The sequence below is a fragment of the Mytilus edulis genome, chromosome 7, assembly GCF_963676685.1.
Source record: "Mytilus edulis chromosome 7, xbMytEdul2.2, whole genome shotgun sequence".
Classification (NCBI taxonomy): domain Eukaryota; kingdom Metazoa; phylum Mollusca; class Bivalvia; order Mytilida; family Mytilidae; genus Mytilus; species Mytilus edulis.
In genome coordinates this window covers 22,145,639-22,165,438 of record NC_092350.1, presented here as the reverse complement: position 1 = coordinate 22,165,438, position 19,800 = coordinate 22,145,639, and the positions used below count along the sequence as shown (strand labels likewise).

The 19,800-nt window shown below is 32.2% G+C and overlaps 1 protein-coding gene across 8 annotated transcripts in view; it reads right to left on the bottom strand.

Annotated features, from left to right (window-relative positions):
* Positions 1-469: 469 nt before the first annotated feature.
* Positions 470-19,800, bottom strand: part of LOC139481082 (serine/threonine-protein kinase BRSK2-like) — a 66,734-nt gene continuing 47,403 nt past the window's right edge. The window contains exons 10-20 of one of the 8 annotated variants that reach the window (XM_071264160.1): positions 19,696-19,747; positions 17,359-17,471; positions 16,397-16,497; positions 12,862-12,922; positions 12,038-12,106; positions 10,600-10,853; positions 5,018-5,060; positions 4,539-4,662; positions 1,849-2,026; positions 1,302-1,477; positions 470-942 (exon numbers count right to left, since the gene is read on the bottom strand). In XM_071264160.1, coding sequence (XP_071120261.1) covers positions 823-942; positions 1,302-1,477; positions 1,849-2,026; positions 4,539-4,662; positions 5,018-5,060; positions 10,600-10,853; positions 12,038-12,106; positions 12,862-12,922; positions 16,397-16,497; positions 17,359-17,471; positions 19,696-19,747 — 1,291 coding nt within the window. In that variant the 3' untranslated portion in view covers positions 470-822. The remainder of the gene's footprint in view (positions 943-1,301; positions 1,478-1,848; positions 2,027-4,538; positions 4,663-5,017; positions 5,061-10,599; positions 10,854-12,037; positions 12,107-12,861; positions 12,923-16,396; positions 16,498-17,358; positions 17,472-19,695; positions 19,748-19,800) is intronic. The other 7 variants (XM_071264162.1, XM_071264163.1, XM_071264161.1 and 4 more) reach the window with 7 other exon arrangements.

Here is a 19,800-nt window from a genome sequence, read left to right as displayed (position 1 = left end):
CTATTAGGTCCGAGACCACCATTGTCGTCCCTTGATTTTCGTTGTTCACAAATATAGTCCCTAGTGTTGACAGTGGGTTACTTGCCATTAATTTTTATACCCCTTCCAAATTTATTTCTCCATGTTCACTGCCTCAAATTGCAAGAAGGGGGTTGAAATTACACTGTAAAAAAATTTGGGTCCAGAATTTTAAAGGAAAGTAGTGATTTGGTCCAGCTGAAAAAGGTTGAAAATGAGCACTTCGGAAGCTGTCAAAAGATTTCAAGACGCCCTAAACATAAAATTGGCCATATTTTGAGTTAGAGGCGATGAAGTTTTCTATAAATTTGATATAATTTGTCCCAAAAGTAGTACAACACACTGTAAAAGTTTCTTTGAGAAAGCGCAGGTGGGATTTTTTTTATTTTCATTTATGTTCTAAAAGAAATGCACTACGAATTAATTGTGTTCTCGGACCTAATGGTTGTTTTCAGCTCTTTTATTCTTAAATTGTATATCAATAGATACAAGGTTCTCACTAAATCAGCATGCATATGTCATCTTCTGTGACATTTATTATACGAGAGACAAAATACCACTTCTTAATTCAGAACTTTTAGATGATAAGTCTGTAAAAATGAGCTTATGAGCTTAAACATGCTATGTGTATTTGAATTTAAATGACTTTTCACTGAAGACTATCAGTGTGTAAAGATAAATAATCCAAGTATATGATTGGTCCTGTTCACAATATGGATGAATATGATAACCTAATGATCCCTGTCTTACACACAACCATGTACTCCATCATTTTGGCTTCAACACATATATGCATATTCTTCGTCATACTTTATCTTTACGATAATGATGATCGACTAATACTTTTTTCCCATTAGTTATCACACGGGGTACTTCTCTTCGGACTGGTGTGGGAGTTTTAGAAACTCGTAACTTCTCAAATACCTGTAAAATAAAACACAAATACAGATGAACTAAAGCAACATTTTTAAGAAATTTTGAGCATTTTAAACACTTTAATAGAAGAAAACTCTTCTCCATGTATAAAGCTGAAACTTAATACATGTAACCTTTTTCAGTTGGTTCAGATAGTTCTGGTCATTTTTTTGTCTTTCAATTGTTCATACTATTGTTTATTTTGTAAAAGGAATGTAATATAATAGCTGTATAGCTGTCCTTAGGAAACAGGAATATAATATGTATTAGACAACAACAAAATTCTTTTCAGGTCATATGCACAGACTTCCCCACAAAAAACTATTTCTATTGAACTTCATATTTATCTATATATAAGTAATTATTACCTCTTCATCACCATTATCCCTAGCTGAACAGCTGTGTGTTGGAGAAAGTCCTGTTTCTGATGAATAAGATGACGTACTATCCGTACTGACTTTTCTCTGGTTTAAAGCATCCCCTCTTGGACCTAACATTAAATTTTGTAAATGTTCACAAACTCTTCTAAATCTACGAGATGGTCCTGAAATGAATAAATGTTAGAAAAGAAAGGATAAGAAAGAAGTTTTCAATTTGGCTTTCATTATTGGTAAATAGATTCTACAACAATACTGCTCTTGTTACAATATTTACACACTTGATAGTTCAATTTTGAAATTCAAATTTTACAAAATATTAACAAAAAATCAGGAAAATTATAAAAATTTCAAAATCTATTTCTCTAATGATTTAGGAAAAATCCCAAACAAAACTGCAGTATACCAAATGTGACAATTAATCAAATTATTAAGAGAGTAAGAACCTATTCTAAACGTGCAGGAATAACAGAATTAATCATCTAATTTAATAATCTTTAAAAGCTCCAAAAAATATTCAAACAAAAAATTAACCTACCTGATATAAGTGAAAAGGTCAAACAATACATGGTTCCCGTAGTAACCCCTGTTGTATGAGCTGGAGTTATGTCCACTTGGAACCGTACACTACGAGAAAACATAGATGTATTACTTGTTCTACGATACTCTGCTCTGAAAGTTGAGGTGGATACAACACTGTGACTTAAATCGGAAGTCTGAAAGATAACAATCAAATCATATATTTACAAGATCCTCCGTGGTCATCAAAAACCTTACTATTGATAACAAAAAATTCATTTCATAAGTTTGGTATGTCTGACTGTCTTTTCTAAAATTACCTTCATCAACCCTGGTTCCCTATAAAATTGACAGTTGTTTTCTAAATTTTTATGATTATCCACAGAAAGTATATGCTGATATATCAGTTAATTATTTTTTAAAAGTAATTGTAGATAAATAATAAAACATTTCTCCCTCAACTTATGCATAAAATGAGAATATGAATATTCTTTTTGTTTATACATGGACCTTGCTGTATTAACTTTTTCCGGCTTCATGTTTTTCTCTACACATAATTTAAAGTTTTGTCCTAGTCTCTGTTTAAAGTTTCCTACAGGAGTTTGTGATAAGGGTTGTTCCATAAAAACATACATGGGACACAAGGAAGGCACTTCTTAATTTCAACTGTGGGTTGGTGTCATCTAAGATTTTGCATTTTGGAAATGTAAGTGATCTTAATTCTAATCTGCCTTTTTTGGTGATTACCCCATTTTTAAAGTGCCTTCCATGGGTACCATGTACAGTGGGTCTCATTGGGGTCTAAGCGTGACGCGGGATTGCTGATTTTTTGTAAGCGTGACACATGAAAGTCAAATTATTGTGTCGTGAAACAGGAAATGAGGTCTAGCAGGATCCGGGAAATAATAAAACTAGAGGCTCTAAAGAGCCTGTGTCGCTCACCTTGGTACATTTGTATATGTGAATATTCAACAAAGGACACAGATGGATTCGTGACAAAATTGTGTTTTGGTGATGGTGATATGTTTGTAGATCTAACTTTACTGAACATTCTTGCTGCATACATATATCCCCATCTATAATGATTGTCCCAGTAGTTTCAGTTAAAAGTGTTAGTAAAAATTTACAAATTTTATGAAAATTGTTAAAAATTGACTATCGATTCGTCTGAAATTTTCAGGGCAGATAGATCTTGACCTGATAAACAATTTAACCCATGCCAGTTTTGCTCTTAATGCTTTTGTTTTTGAGTTATAAGCCAAAAACTGCATTTTATCCCATGTTCTATTTTTAGCCATGGCAGCCATCTTGGTAGGTTGACCAGGTCGACGGACACAATTTTTAAACTAGATACCCCAATGATGATTGTGGCCAAGTTTGGTTTAATATGGCGCAGTAGTTTCAGAGGAGAAGATTTTTGTAAAAGATAACTAAGATTTACGAAAAATGGTTAAAAATTGACTATAAAGGGCAATAACTCCTAAAGGGGTCATTTGACCATTTCGGTAATGTTGACTTATTTGTAAATCTTATTTTGCTGAACATTATTGCTGTTTACAGTTTATCTCTATCTATAATATTTTTCAAGATAATAACCAAAAACAGCAAAATTTCCTTAAAATTACCAATTTAGGGGTAGCAACCCAACAACAGGTTGTTCGATTCATCTGAAATTTTCAGGGCAGATAGATCTTGACCTGATAAACAATTTTACCCCATGTCAGAATTGCTCTAAATGCTTTGGTTTTTGAGTTATAAGCCAAAAACTGCATTTTACCCCTATGTTCTATTTTTAGCCATGGCGGCCATCTTGGTAGGTTGACCGGGTCACCGGACACAATTTTTAAACTAGATACCCCAATGATGATTGTGGCCAAGTTTGGTTTAATATGGCGCAGTAGTTTCAGAGGAGAAGATTTTTGTAAAAGATAACTAAGATTTACGAAAAATGGTTAAAAATTGACTATAAAGGGCAATAACTCCTAAAGGGGTCATTTGACCATTTCGGTAATGTTGACTTATTTGTAAATCTTATTTTGCTGAACATTATTGCTGTTTACAGTTTATCTCTATCTATAATATTTTTCAAGATAATAACCAAAAACAGCAAAATTTCCTTAAAATTACCAATTTAGGGGTAGCAACCCTACAACAGGTTGTTCGATTCATCTGAAATTTTCAGGGCAGATAGATCTTGACCTGATAAACAATTTTACCCCATGTCAGAATTGCTCTAAATGCTTTGGTTTTTGAGTTATAAGCCAAAAACTGCATTTTACCCCTATGTTCTATTTTTAGCCATGGCGGCCATCTTGGTTGGTTGACCGGGTCACCGGACACAATTTTTAAACTAGATACCCCAATGATGATTGTGGCCAAGTTTGGTTTAATTTGGCCTAATAGTTTCAGAGGAGAAGATTTTTGTAAAAGTTAACGCAGGACGACGACGGACGACGACGACGACGGACGACGACAGACGCCGGACGCAAAGTGATGAGAAAAGCTCACTTGGCCCTTCGGGCCAGGTGAGCTAAAAATGAGAATTGCTTACGTACGTAGTGTAAGCGGGTTATGGGAATCTGACAAAACAGTAAGAGGGATCCCGGATCGGAACCCCCCAATGAGACCCCCTGTACATTTTAATGGAACAGCCCTAAGGTAAATTTTCACATGACTATTAGCTTTATCCTAGTCTGTGTTGTAACTTACAGATAGGAATGCATGAATGAGGTCAGCTTTAACTTGACTTATTGTTTTATCTTGCCCTGTTAGAAAATGGAATTCTTCTCTGTCTGATCCCATTAAAGCACCAAACCAAGATTTCTTTGTCATTCTACAATACAAATACATGTCAATTACTGATCCACACAGGAATGTCCAGAGGACAAACTAATGTGTAAAATGTAACAGCTACACTTTTACAATGATAATAGTTTGTGATTGTATTCATCTGTTTTTAAGGTGACTTATAGGGAAAAAATGAAGAATGTAAACATTTTGGAGTCCAGCTTTTTGTACGACATCAATAGTTTAGATTTTTTTCTCACTTTTTTGGGCACAAGTCAAATCAAAAAAGTTGCATGGTCTATCAAATTCAGAAACTATGCACATTTTCAAAATGGTTCATGTGACATGACTCATAGAACTAAGTTAAAGTTTGGTTATGTAAAAATTAAATAGCAACTTACTCCGGTGATGACTCTGGTGTCAAGGACACATCATCTGTAGGCACTGTAATTCATAAACAACAGACATTAAAATACCATTTACCATGATTTACAATCACTTTTATTTATCAACAATCATTTTGATTTTATATTATTGATGAGGAAGAAATAAGATGCGTCTCACTTGGCAGTAAAATAAATTCTACACATAAATCTAGTTTTTGCCACTTTATGTCCTATAAATTTTTGCTTTCGACAACAACTGCACATGCTGTTATTGTTAGTTGTTTTCAAATTTCCAAATTGTGACTGAAATCTGCTCCTTGACGACATCTCAATAATAGAGAAATAATCTCTCCTAAACAAAATTCAGGAAAATTGTGAAAATGTACCATTTTGGTTATTTACAAATGATCTGGACTTAATATATTCTAAATGTACCAAATTCTTAATGAAAGCATGCATAAGTTAGTTTAGAAACTAATGTTAAATAGAAAAACAAGCATTATTATCAAAATTATCCAACTAGAGGCTCTAAAGAGCCTGTGTCGCTCACCTTGGTCTATGTGCATATTAAACAAAGGACACAAATGGATTCATGACAAAATTGTATTTTGGTGATGGTGATGTGTTTGAAGTTCTTACTTTACTGAACATTCTTGCTTCTTACAATTATATCTATAATGAACTTTGCCCATTAGTAACAGAGAAAAATATTTGGTAAAAATTTACATAAATTTACCAAATTAATGAAAATTGTTAAAAATTGACTATAAAGGGCAATAACTCCTTAAGGGGTCAATTGACCATTTAGGTCATGTGGACTTATTTGTAGATCTTACTTTGATGAACATTATCGCTGTTTACAGTTTATCGCTATCTATCATGTCTATAATAGTATTCAAGATAATAACCAAAAACAGCAAAATTTCTTTAAAAATTACCAATTGGAGGGCAGCAACCCAACAACCCGTTGTCCTATTCATTTGAATATTTCAGGGCAGATATATATTGACTTGATTAACAATTTAACTCCTTGTCAGATTTCCTCTAAATGATTTGGGTTTCAGAGTTATAAGCAAAAAACTACATTTTACCCTTGTTCTATTTTTAGTCGTGGTGGCCATCTTGGTTGGATGGCCAGGTCATCGGACACATTTTTCAAACAAGGTACCTCAAAGATGATTGTGGCCAAGTTTGAATTAATTTGGCCCAGTAGTTTCAGAGGAGAAGATTTGTGTAAAAGATAACTAAGATTTACGAAAAATGGTTAAAAATTGACTATAAAGGGCAATAACTCCTAAAGGGGTCAACTGACCATTTCGGTCATGTTGACTTATTTGTAAATCTTACTTTGATGAACATTATTGCTGTTTACAGTTTATCTCTATCTATAATAATATTCAAGATAATAAACAAAAAACAGCAAAATTTCCTCAAAATTACCAATTCAGAGGCAGCAACCCAACAACAGGTTGACCGATTCATCTGAAAATTTCAGGGCAGATAGATCTTGACCTGATAAACATTTTTACTCCATGTCAGATTTCCTCTAAATGTTTTGGTTTTTGAGTTATAAGCCAAAAACTGCATTTTACCCCTATGTTCTATTTTTAGCCGTGGCGGCCATCTTGGTTGGTTGACCGGGTCACGCCACACATTTTTTAAACTAGATACCCCAAAGATGATTGGTGGCCAACTTTGGATTAATTTGGCCCATTAGTTTCAGAGGAGAAGATTTTTGTAAAAGATTACTTAGATTTATGAAAAATGGTTAAAAATTGACTATAAAGGGCAATAACTCCTTAAGGGGTCAACTGACCATTTCGGTCATGTTGACTTATTTGTAAATCTAACTTTGCTGAACATTATTCCTGTTTACAGTTTATCTCTATCTATAATAATATTCAAGATAATAAACAAAAAACAGCAAAATTTCCTCAAAATTACCAATTCAGAGGCAGCAACCCAACAACAGGTTGACCGATTCATCTGAAAATTTCAGGGCAGATAGATCTTGACCTGATAAACATTTTTACTCCATGTCAGATTTCCTCTAAATGTTTTGGTTTTTGAGTTATAAGCCAAAAACTGCATTTTACCCCTATGTTCTATTTTTAGCCGTGGCGGCCATCTTGGTTGGTTGACCGGGTCACGCCACACATTTTTTAAACTAGATACCCCAAAGATGATTGGTGGCCAACTTTGGATTAATTTGGCCCATTAGTTTCAGAGGAGAAGATTTTTGTAAAAGATTACTTAGATTTATGAAAAATGGTTAAAAATTGACTATAAAGGGCAATAACTCCTTAAGGGGTCAACTGACCATTTCGGTCATGTTGACTTATTTGTAAATCTAACTTTGCTGAACATTATTCCTGTTTACAGTTTATCTCTATCTATAATAATATTCAAGATAATAACTAAAAACGGCAAAAATTTCCTCAAAATTACCAATTTAGGGGCAGCAACCCAACAACAGGTTGACCGATTCATCTTAAAATTTCAGGGCAGATAGATCTTGACCTAATAAACATTTTTACTCCATGTCAGATTTCCTCTAAATGATTTGGTTTTTGAGTTATAAGCCAAAAACTGCATTTTACCCCTATGTTCTATTTTTAGCCGTGACGGCCATCTTGGTTGGTTGACCGGGTCACGCCACACATTTTTTAAACTAGATACCCCAAAGATGATTGTGGCCAACTTTGGATTAATTTGGCCCATTAGTTTCAGAGGAGAAGATTTTTGTAAAAGATTACTTAGATTTATGAAAAATGGTTAAAAATTGACTATAAAGGGCAATAACTCCTTAAGGGGTCAACTGACCATTTCGGTCATGTTGACTTATTTGTAAATCTAACTTTGCTGAACATTATTCCTGTTTACAGTTTATCTCTATCTATAATAATATTCAAGATAATAACTAAAAACGGCAAAAATTTCCTCAAAATTACCAATTCAGGGGCAGCAACCCAACAACAGGTTGACCGATTCATCTGAAAATTTCAGGGCAGATAGATCTTGACCTGATAAACATATTTACCCCATGTCAGATTTCCTCTAAATGCTTTGGTTTTTGAGTTATAAGCCAAAAACTGCATTTTACCCCTATGTTCTATTTTTAGCTGTGGCAGCCATCTTGGTTGGTTGACCGGGTCACGCCACACATTTTTTAAACTAGATACCCCAATGATGATTGTGGCCAAGTTTGGTTCAATTTGGCCCAGTAGTTTCAGAGGAGAAGATTTTTGTAAAAGTTAACGACGCCGGACGACGGACGACAGACGACGGACGACGGACGACGGACGCAAAGTGATGGGAAAAGCTCACTTGGCCCTTCGGGCCAGGTGAGCTAAAAAGTGAGAATCATATATAACCCTACCTCAATTACTCTTACCTCCCTTACAAACTGTTATCAAAGATACGCCTTTGTCCCAAACAAAATGAGTTAATACTTACTTCAATATATATGAAATCAGATTATAGTTACCCCAAGTACCCAACTTTTACAAAATGGGATCATTGATAAAACTACATCCCATAGAAAATAGGATCATAGATATCCCAACACCCCATACAAAATGACTTAATACTTGAATACCATACTCATACAAAATAGGATCATAGATATCCCAACACTCCATACAAAATGACTTAATACTTGAATACCATACTCATACAAAATAGGTTCATAGATATCCAAACACTCCATACAAAATGACTTAATACTTGAATACCATACTCATACAAAATAGGATCATAGATATCCCAACACTCCATACAAAATGACTTAATACTTGAATACCATACTCATACAAAATAGGATCATAGATATCCCAACACCCCATACAAAATGACTTAATACTTGAATACCATACTCATACAAAATAGGATCATAGATATCCCAACATTCCATACAAAATGACTTAATACTTGAATACCATACTCATACAAAATAGGATCATAGATATCCCAACACTCCATACAAAATGACTTAATACTTGAATACCATACTCATACAAAATAGGATCATAGATATCCCAACACTCCATACAAAATGACTTAATACTTGAATACCATACTCATACAAAATAGGATCATAGATACCCCAACACCCCATACAAAATGACTTAATACTTGAATACCATACTCATAGAAAATGGGATCATAGATACCTCTACCTTTCATAGAAAATGGGATCATAGATACCTCTACCTTTCATAGAAAATGGGATCATAGATACCTCTAACTTTCATAGAAAATAGGATCACATACTGTTAAGCAACTAATATTCCCGGATACTTTATTCAAACCCTTTCTAGCCCACTTTGCAGCATTTTAATTTTGCAAATTTCAAATTCACTTGATGTTGTAAGATAATGAAAGATCCAAGTTTTTATTTTTGTCACAAAAAAATTGAAATTTGCGTGATTTCTACTCACGAAATTGTGGTTTATAGTTTACCCCTACCATCATTACAAAATAAGATCAAAGGTATCCCTATATCCCATAGAAAAGGGGATTAATTATACATACTCATACCTCCAAAAGAAAACACATTTTTGCTGTAAAATCAAGACCAATCCGTTCTCATAAATTTTAATTTGGTCATAGTATAAGAGATTACCACTCCTTTTTAAGTTTCATCTAATAAACAATATGTATTCAAACTATTTAGTAGACAGTTGTATGTAAGTATACTCACTGTTAGTATTCAGGAACATTAGGAATAAATTGTTTTCATTTGTCAACGTATATTTGTTCAGCCTTACAATCTGATTCTGTTGGAACAAATATTCTATACCATTTATTTTGTTAGGAACATATACTGTAATATTTATTCCTGTGGAAATAATATCCAGAATATGTTTTCCTTTTGGAACTTTTATTATGAGGCAACTTCTATTCTGTGACACATTGATCTCTGGCTCAAAACCAATATTATCCAATAAATGAAACTAGTATAGGGACTTTCCATTACATACAAAATTCAATAGCTTGTCTCTAGTATGGCAAATTACTATGAACAACCTCCAAGAACTGAGTTAAACAGATCTCTGTGATAAGGTGATCCTACTTTCAAGAAAACTGAGCAAGCAGTATAGCTAGTACCAAATAACATAGGTTTTAACCATGACATTTGATATCTAAATGACTTCTCTCTTTGAATAAATAGATATCCAACCATGTCTTAAGCTTCTTTGAGTCTAATAAACTTGTAATTTACTATGGTCTAACTGTACAAAAGCACAAACTACCCTGAAGTGGAGTAAAGAATTTTTCTGCAATGACCTTGATTTGACCTGAATTTTGACTTTAACCTAGTTATAATGTAAACCAGATTTGATGATCCTAGAACATTTGGTCTATAGAGTGTTGACAAGGTAGAAATAACCAATAAAATAACTGGTATACACAATTCAAATACAGAGTACAATTTTAGAGTTTTGTAGCATTGAGATAAAATGTTTTAAACTTTCAAATTTATAAAATCTGACATCCCAAATCTTTCCCTTCAATTCAATGACCATGAAAACAATTTATTCCTACAGGTGGATTCACATCTATAGCATTCAAGCATGCATAGAAACAATGTTCACCTTCTAAGTAATCCATTTCCATAATATTACCGTTCATCATAAGTGTACCTTGTAGTTTACGTCTATGAAATCGAGGAGATCCTAGGAAGTTGTTTTTGATCGTATGCAGTCTGGATTTCCATGGTGTATTGGCTACATTACTTGGTGAACCAGGTGGTGTTGCTGAAGGACTGTGTGGGGGAATACGACGGAGAGACATTTGTGGACTGGTAACTGGAGAACTACTGGTACTACCTGACAGGCTCGCTTTTCTACTGAAATAAAGCATATTTATATTGACTTTAAAACATAGAAAGTTAAAATTTGTATGATCACCATATCATAAAGTGCTGTATAACACTGTGTGTGGTATTATTATAAAATTGCTTAAAGTATCTTATGCTTCAAAGCTGTATAAAATTGCTTAAAGTATCTTATGCTTCAAAGCTGTATAAAATTGCTTAAAGTATCTTATGCTTCAAAGCTGTATAAAATTGCTTAAAGTATCTTATGCTTCAAAGCTGTATAACATTTAGCTGGAGTTTCTTCAGACAATGTTCACAGAATTAGAATATTTGATGAAATACTGTTGTGATAAAAACACCATTTTTCACATTACATTGCATTAAAGAAGATCATATATGGACCTCTAGATGTCTTTGGTCTTATTTTATAGGGTTAATGTCACAGTGACATAACACAAGTCTTGTCTACTCATAAGCAATGTATTAGTACATGATGTTACACTTTTGTTTCAGATAAATGTGAAGTTGGTACCTATTAAAACCCTCTGCACCTTTTTTGCACCAGTCTTAAGTCAGGAATCTGTTGTTAGTAGTTGTCATTTGTTGATGTGGTTCATATAAAGTGTTTATCATTTGTGTTTTTTATATGTAGATTAGACTGTTGGTTTTACACTATTAATTTTTGGGGCCCTTTATAGCTTACTTTCCAGTGTGAGCCATGGGTCTGAGTTGAAGACTGTACTTTGACCTATAATGGTTTACTTTTATAAATTGTGACTTGGATTGAAAGTTGTCTCATTGGCACTCATACCACATATTTTTGCATCTCTATAACTAACTCCTGGGATTTAGAAATATCTATTTGTAAGTATTTTTATCCATCATCAATAATTCAAATAATTCTGTAAGATCAAGTTCTAATGATGATTCATGGGATACCAATTTTCATTAATTTTGTGGATATGAGAACATATTTTCTACAGGCTTGTATGCATACTTTGGCAAAACCACAAAATCAAATATTAATGAAAATACAATTGCTTCTATCCATGAAAAGTTGGTACCAATGAAAATAAATGAAACCACAGTATTCCACCATATTTATTGTTCATCTCAATGAAGTTGTCCCTAGTGTAAGTTGTATTTTCAGTACACTTTGGAAGTTAACAGTCATCAGATTGAAATAAATGAAAGGAATCTGCATGATAACTTACACTCTTTGAACAGCTAAAGCTCGTCGAGAGGCAGTAGGTGAGCCTTCACTAATACTTCCTAAGGATAATCTGTGTAGATAGAATGGTTAGTATAGTAAGTAAGGTTAGTATAGTTAGTAAGATAAGTTAGTATAAATTATATACATGTAGTTAGAATAAAGATGTTTCACTTATACCTCCTAGGGATAATCTGTGTAGATAGAATATTTAGTAAGTATGGTTAGTATGATTAGTATAAATTCAGAAATTATTGCAAGCATTGATTATTGCGATTTTGTCATTTTAGACTTGAATGTGATATTTTTTTTACAATTTTGAGAAAAATCCTGTTTAGTTCATACGAATAATCTTTGTAGATGGAATGGTTAGTATGGTTAGTATTATTAGTTGGTATAAATAAGGTCTTCACATATACTTCCTTAGATTTAGTGATTGATTGTTAGGGTTTGACACCACTTTTAACACTACTGACCATTTCATACAGTAGCTTATATTGGTGGAGGAAGCCACTCTTGGAGAAAACAATGGACCTTCGGAAACTTCTAAGGAAAATCTGTGAATATCAAGACTATTCAGTATAAAAAACGTTTTTTTGAACATATTCTAAGAATAACTTGTGTTGATAGAATTTATAAAGAAGCTATGAAAATTGATTCTATTATATCAACTTCACAATTAGTCTTATTTCTTGACCTCTTATTTTCTCAAAAGCTAAAGGAAAATAATGGTTACTAAATACATTTGCAATGTAACTAATGTACATGTAGTACGTAATGCATAATAAATCTTACAAATAAAGTCATTTACTGGCTTATTAAGCTTACCGTGGTTGACCATTTTGTCCATTTAACTGAACAACATCAATTCTTTTTCTTGGAGGGTCAGCTGAAATAAGAGTAAGAGGACAATATAGATTTTACAGCACACATAGTGAGTCCTTTGCAAGTGAACTATTTACAAATCGCAGCAGTTGTGGACTGAGATATTAGAGTAAGATGACAATTACAGATTTTACAGTACATACAGTGAAATGTATTCAAGTTAACTATTTAAAAATCAAAGTTATCATGGACTGATATATTAGAGTAAGATGACAATTACAGATTTTACAGTACATACAGTGAAATGTATTTAAGTTAACTATTTAAAAATCAAAGTTATCATGGACTGAGATATTAGAGTAAGATGACAATTACAGATTTTACAGTACATACAGTGAAATGTATTTAAGTAAACTATTTAAAAATCAAAGTTATCATGGACTGAGATATTAGAGTAAGATGACAATTACAGATTTTACAGTACATACAGTGAAATGTATTTAAGTTAACTATTTAAAAATCAAAGTTATCATGGACTGAGATATTGAGTAAGATGACATTTACAGATTTTACAGTACATTCAGTGAGACCTTATTCAGTTTAACTACTTACAATCACAGTTATTATGAACTTCAATATTAGAGTAAGATGACAATTATAGATTTTACAGTAAAAACAGTGAAATCCTATTCAGTTAAACTTTTTACATATCATAGATATTATGTACTGAGATATTGAGTAAAATGACAAATTACAGATTTTACAGTACATACAGTGAATTCTATTCAAGTTAACTATTTACAAATCAGTTATTATGGATTGAAATAAAAGAGTAAGACGCCAATTATAGATCTACAGTACATACAGTGAAAACCTATTCAAATTAAATATGAACAAATCAGTTATGATGGACTGAGATATTAGAGAAAGATGACAAATACAGATTTTACAGTGCATACAGTGAGATACTATTCAATTTAACTATTTACAAATCACAGTTACTATGAACTGAGATATTGAGTTAAATAATGATTATAGATTTTACAGTACATATACATGTAGTGAGATCCTACTCAGTTTTACTTTTTTCAAATCACAGTCATTCTGGAGTGAGATATTGAGTTAAATAACGATTACAGATTTTACAGTACATACAGTGAGATCCTATTCAGTTAGACTATTTACAAATCATAGTTATTCTGGACTGATATATTAGTGAAAGATGAAAATTACAGATTTTACAGTACATACAGTGAGATCCTATTCAGTTAGACTATATACAAATCATAGTTATTTTGGACTGATATATTATTGAAAGATGAAAATTACAGATTTTACAGTACATACAGTGAGATCCTATTCAGTTAGACTATTTACAAATCATAGTTATTCTGGACTGATATATTAGTGAAAGATGAAAATTACAGATTTTACAGTACATACAGTGAGATCCTATTCAGTTAGACTATTTACAAATCATAGTTATTCTGGACTGATATATTAGTGAAAGATGAAAATTACAGATTTTACAGTACATACAGTGAGATCCTATTCAGTTAGACTATATACAAATCATAGTTATTTTGGACTGATATATTAGTGAAAGATGAAAATTACAGATTTTACAGTACATACAGTGAGATCCTATTCAGTTAGACTATATACAAATCATAGTTATTTTGGACTGATATATTAGTGAAAGATGAAAATTACAGATTTTACAGTACATACAGTGAGATCCTATTCAGTTAGACTATTTACAAATCATAGTTATTCTGGACTGATATATTAGTGAAAGATGAAAATTACAGATTTTACAGTACATACAGTGAGATCCTATTCAGTTAGACTATATACAAATCATAGTTATTTTGGACTGATATATTAGTGAAAGATGAAAATTACAGATTTTACAGTACATACAGTGAGATCCTATTCAGTTAGACTATTTACAAATCATAGTTATTTTGGACTGATATATTATTGAAAGATGAAAATTACAGATTTTACAGTACATACAGTGAGATCCTATTCAGTTAGACTATTTACAAATCATAGTTATTCTGGACTGATATATTAGTGAAAGATGAAAATTACAGATTTTACAGTACATACAGTGAGATCCTATTCAGTTAGACTATATACAAATCATAGTTATTTTGGACTGATATATTAGTGAAAGATGAAAATTACAGATTTTACAGTACATACAGTGAGATCCTATTCAGTTAGACTATTTACAAATCATAGTTATTTTGGACTGATATATTAGTGAAAGATGAAAATTACAGATTTTACAGTACATACAGTGAGATCCTATTCAGTTAGACTATATACAAATCATAGTTATTTTGGACTGATATATTAGTGAAAGATGAAAATTACAGATTTTACAGTACATACAGTGAGATCCTATTCAGTTAGACTATTTACAAATCATAGTTATTCTGGACTGATATATTAGTGAAAGATGAAAATTACAGATTTTACAGTACATACAGTGAGATCCTATTCAGTTAGACTATTTACAAATCATAGTTATTCTGGACTGATATATTAGTGAAAGATGAAAATTACAGATTTTACAGTACATACAGTGAGATCCTATTCAGTTAGACTATATACAAATCATAGTTATTTTGGACTGATATATTATTGAAAGATGAAAATTACAGATTTTACAGTACATACAGTGAGATCCTATTCAGTTTCACAGTTTACAAATCGGTGAAATGACAGTTGTTATAGACTGAGGTATAAGAGTAAGAGTACAAATCCAGTGATGATAATAGGGGTGGTTTGTTGTAGGTTGCATAGACAATGGATATTACTGAACTTTCCAACCAAAAAGCTCTAACTCTGAGGAAATCTGAGAATGGCAGAATACAGAGGATATATTTAATCAAAAATCCAAACTAGTGTTAGTAAAGATCTGTCTAAATTAAATTTAATAGATAAATTTAAAAACACTTACCTTGATGATTTTTTTCCCCTAAATAATAAAGATTTTCTTATTTTATTGTAGAAATTTACCTGAAGGAACTTACTTTCAATAACTCTAGGCAGCATCAATTGTCAATATGTCAGTTTCACACTTTAGACCCTTCTTAAGGTGTGTATATTTAACAATTTCTTTTCTATGCCTGTGTCTGTAGTCATGTTTTAGATTTCAATGAAAATAATTTGTTTAACTGGTATATTATTTAGTCAGGGGTTTCGTTACCACATTTTTATTTAAACCTTTACTAAATTCTTTCACAGATACAAAAATTTCTTGTTAAAAACGGGTTATCACGCCAAATTTTTAAGAGAATGTTGTCTATAGAGGCCATTAATTTAGTGAAGGGCGATTGCAGGTACTGAACTAGACCTAAGGAGAAACTTAGAAACTAATGATAAATATAGTGTTGATGGTAGCCATAATGATGTCTCAGATGGTTAAGTCACACATTTTTGCTTCACAACATTCCTTGCATGATGGCAGAGAAATAAAGTCATAGTTATACAACATGACCTTAATCTTTAATGTATAACGAACCTGATTCAGATCTGGTTTTGATATCAATTTCATCTTCAATGCTTGGATTCCTGAGTTTTCTGTCTAGGAGGAGAAAATAGACTACTTTTTCTGTATTGTGTCTGTAAATGTAATAATAAACAACATTGCAAACAAGGTTATAGTAAAATTATCCTACCATAATATCAATAAATTGTAATATCAAATGACGAAATAGTTCAGAATTAAAAGGTTTTAACACTATATATCAATTGTTTGTGTGAACAAGCTTCCAACATATCAATTTAATGTCTTGTTTCAGTGTTAATTTATAGAATATCTTTTTGATTTAATGGAATTGTTTGTCTGTACAACTATCCCTTTGGTTTTGAATAATTAATTTAAATTATATTTTATTCTATACAGTGAAACCAAAAGCTACTTTTAATTTTTGACAGTTGCTTTCATCAATGCTTTTTTTCTACTTGTTGTATTCGTAAAAACATTGTTTTAAGGATGTTCGGTTTCTCTTGTTTTGCCTTTTTGTCCGATATTCAGAACCTTGAGGTTTTATCGATGGGAAAATTTTGTTGCTTAAAGATTACAGGTACCAATGATAAATGTATGAATAATCTAGAGAATAATTTCCTGATATATTTTCAATGGCTTATATATCTCGAAAACAAGCCTATCATTGTTTTCTGCTTTTTTAGTTACTTCATTTATATATATTCTATCATTCATAACAGACTTTTAAAAAGATTGTTATTTTAAAACCGAGTAGCAAATCTCCTTAATAACTGTACTTGGAAAATGTTTTACAATACATTTTAAATTTGTTTCTATTGTTAAACTGTGCTGCCTCAGATTACCACAAGCCAAAGCCAGTAGGCTAAGTATATTACCAGCCATTTGATAGATGAAATACTATCTGAACACTTTTATTATGTATGCATTTACAATGCTGGTTATGTAATTACATGTATATGGTTCAATAGACTTACTTGGAATTAAGTAATTCCTGTATTAATTTGTCTTTATCTTTAAAGCACTGTAAAGAACTCATAGTTGATAAAACATCAGGGTCTAAATCTTGTATATCTGGTATTATGGAAGTCTGAAAATGGAAAATGGTTTTTAACACGCACATATGTTGATTCTTAACAGATTTCTGGTGTCTAATGTACTGTATAGCGGGTAATTTTCGCGTTGTGTAAATTTTGGCTTATTTTCGTGGATAGAACAAAATCACCAATTTTAAAGTGCAAATGCAAAGGTATTGATAAAAGTTTTGAATCTGCCAAAATACTAACCGCAAAAATGTTTTGTATACCTTATTCAATGAAAATCGTGAAATTTTACACCAGCGAAAATAACCCGCTTTACAGTACAATATATGGAAAGCAAATGAGAAATAGATTGAAAAAACTTTATAAATGATAAAATAAGATCCTTGCATTCAGCAAAAACATTACAATCAAGTCATTTCAAATTTTAGTAGATTTTGAATTGCTAATTTATCCAGAAATTGCAAATATCAAGATGTACTGGAAGAAACTTCAAAATTAACCTCGGTACACACATGCACATCATATAAAGTGGTTCTGTGATGTTAGGTTCCTTTCCATGTAAATTTTACAATATTGCAAGTTTTACAAAACAAAGTATTCTGATTAAACAAAACAAAATAAGTAGACAGAATGACCCACAAAAAGTAATTTACTGTTACTCAATTTTTTTCTTCTCCAAATTATTCATCACAGTGATTCACGTCCCTTGTATTTCATAATTTAGTGATGCACTTTTTCAAAATCTTACACATACATAAAATACAACTTGACAATCATGCCCAAACTCAACATCAAAATGCAACTAGACTATAATTACTATTCAATCAAGTCATAACTAAACAAGACCAATACAGCCTAGACCTGCATCGCTGCATGTAATTACTTGAGGTAACATGTATACTGGAGTGTAACTAATCATTCCTGTCAACTGCAGCCAAGAAAACATCCACAAACCATGTATAGTGTAACCTGTGTAATCCCACACAAACCATGTATAGTGTAACATGTGTAATCCCACACACTGGGGGAACTAAACTAGAGGCTCTCAAGAGCCTGTGTTGCTCATCTTGGTCTATGTGCATATTCAACAATGGACACAGATAAATTCATGACAAAATTGTGTTTTGGTGATCATGATGTGTTTGGAGATCTTACTTTACTGGACATTCTTCTTGCTACAATTATCTACAATGAACTTGGCCCAGTATTTACAGTGGAAAATATATTCTAAAAATTTACAAAAATTTACAAAAAATTGTTCAAAATTGACTATAAAGGGCAATAACTTCTTATTGGGTCAACTGACCATTTTGGTCATATAAAAAAAGATGTGGTATTATTGCCAATGAGACAACTATCCACAAAAGACCAAAATGACACAGACATTAACAACTATAGGTCACCGTACATGTTGACTTATTTGTAGATCTTACTTTGCTGAACATTATTGCTGTTTACAGTTTATCTCTATCTATAATAATATTCAAGATAATAACCAAAAACAGCAAAATTTCCTCAAAATTACCAATTCAGGGGCAGCAACCCAACAACCGATTGACTGATTCATCTGAAAATTTCAGGGCAGATAGATCTTGACCTGATAAACATTTTTACCCCCATGTCAGATTTGCTCTAAATGCTTTGGTTTTTGAGTTATAAGCCAAAAACTGCATTTTACCCCTATGTTCTATTTTTAGCCATGGCGGCCATCTTGGTTGGTTGGCCAGGTCACGCCACACATTTTTTTAACTAGATACCCCAATGATGATTGTGGCCAAGTTTGGTTAAATTTGGCCCAGTAGTTTCAGAGGAGAAGATTTTTGTAAAAGTTAACGACGCCGGACGCCGGACGCCAAGTGATGGGAAAAGCTCACTTGGCCTTTTGGGCCAGGTGAGCTAAAAATGTCCGATTAAGCAGGGTATCGGAATACTGAGGTGTCAGATTAGCCAGGTTATACTGTAAATACAGTGTGGTAAAATTTTCAAACTATTCACAAATAGGACGTAGACACATGGCAGATGTTAAAATTGCTTACTTGCTACAACTCAACATTATCTAACTTCAGATCAAATACTTAACCATTTCCTTTAATTGAGGCTGACAAAACTTTGACGAACGATTTTTTTCGGACAGACAGATAGATTGACAGACATACTGCCAGACAGACAGACAGAGGCGAGCCATTACTAGACAAGCTTGCGCCTTCTGCTTCACAGATAATACATATTTCCAAGATTTTAACAATAAAATAAAGCTTAGTATATGTATACCTGCACAATCTGTGCTACTGGTTGTTCTAATTCTATATGACCTTGTGAATCCCTACAAAACATCAAATATGCAACATCATAACCATTCAACAAATTGTATAACAT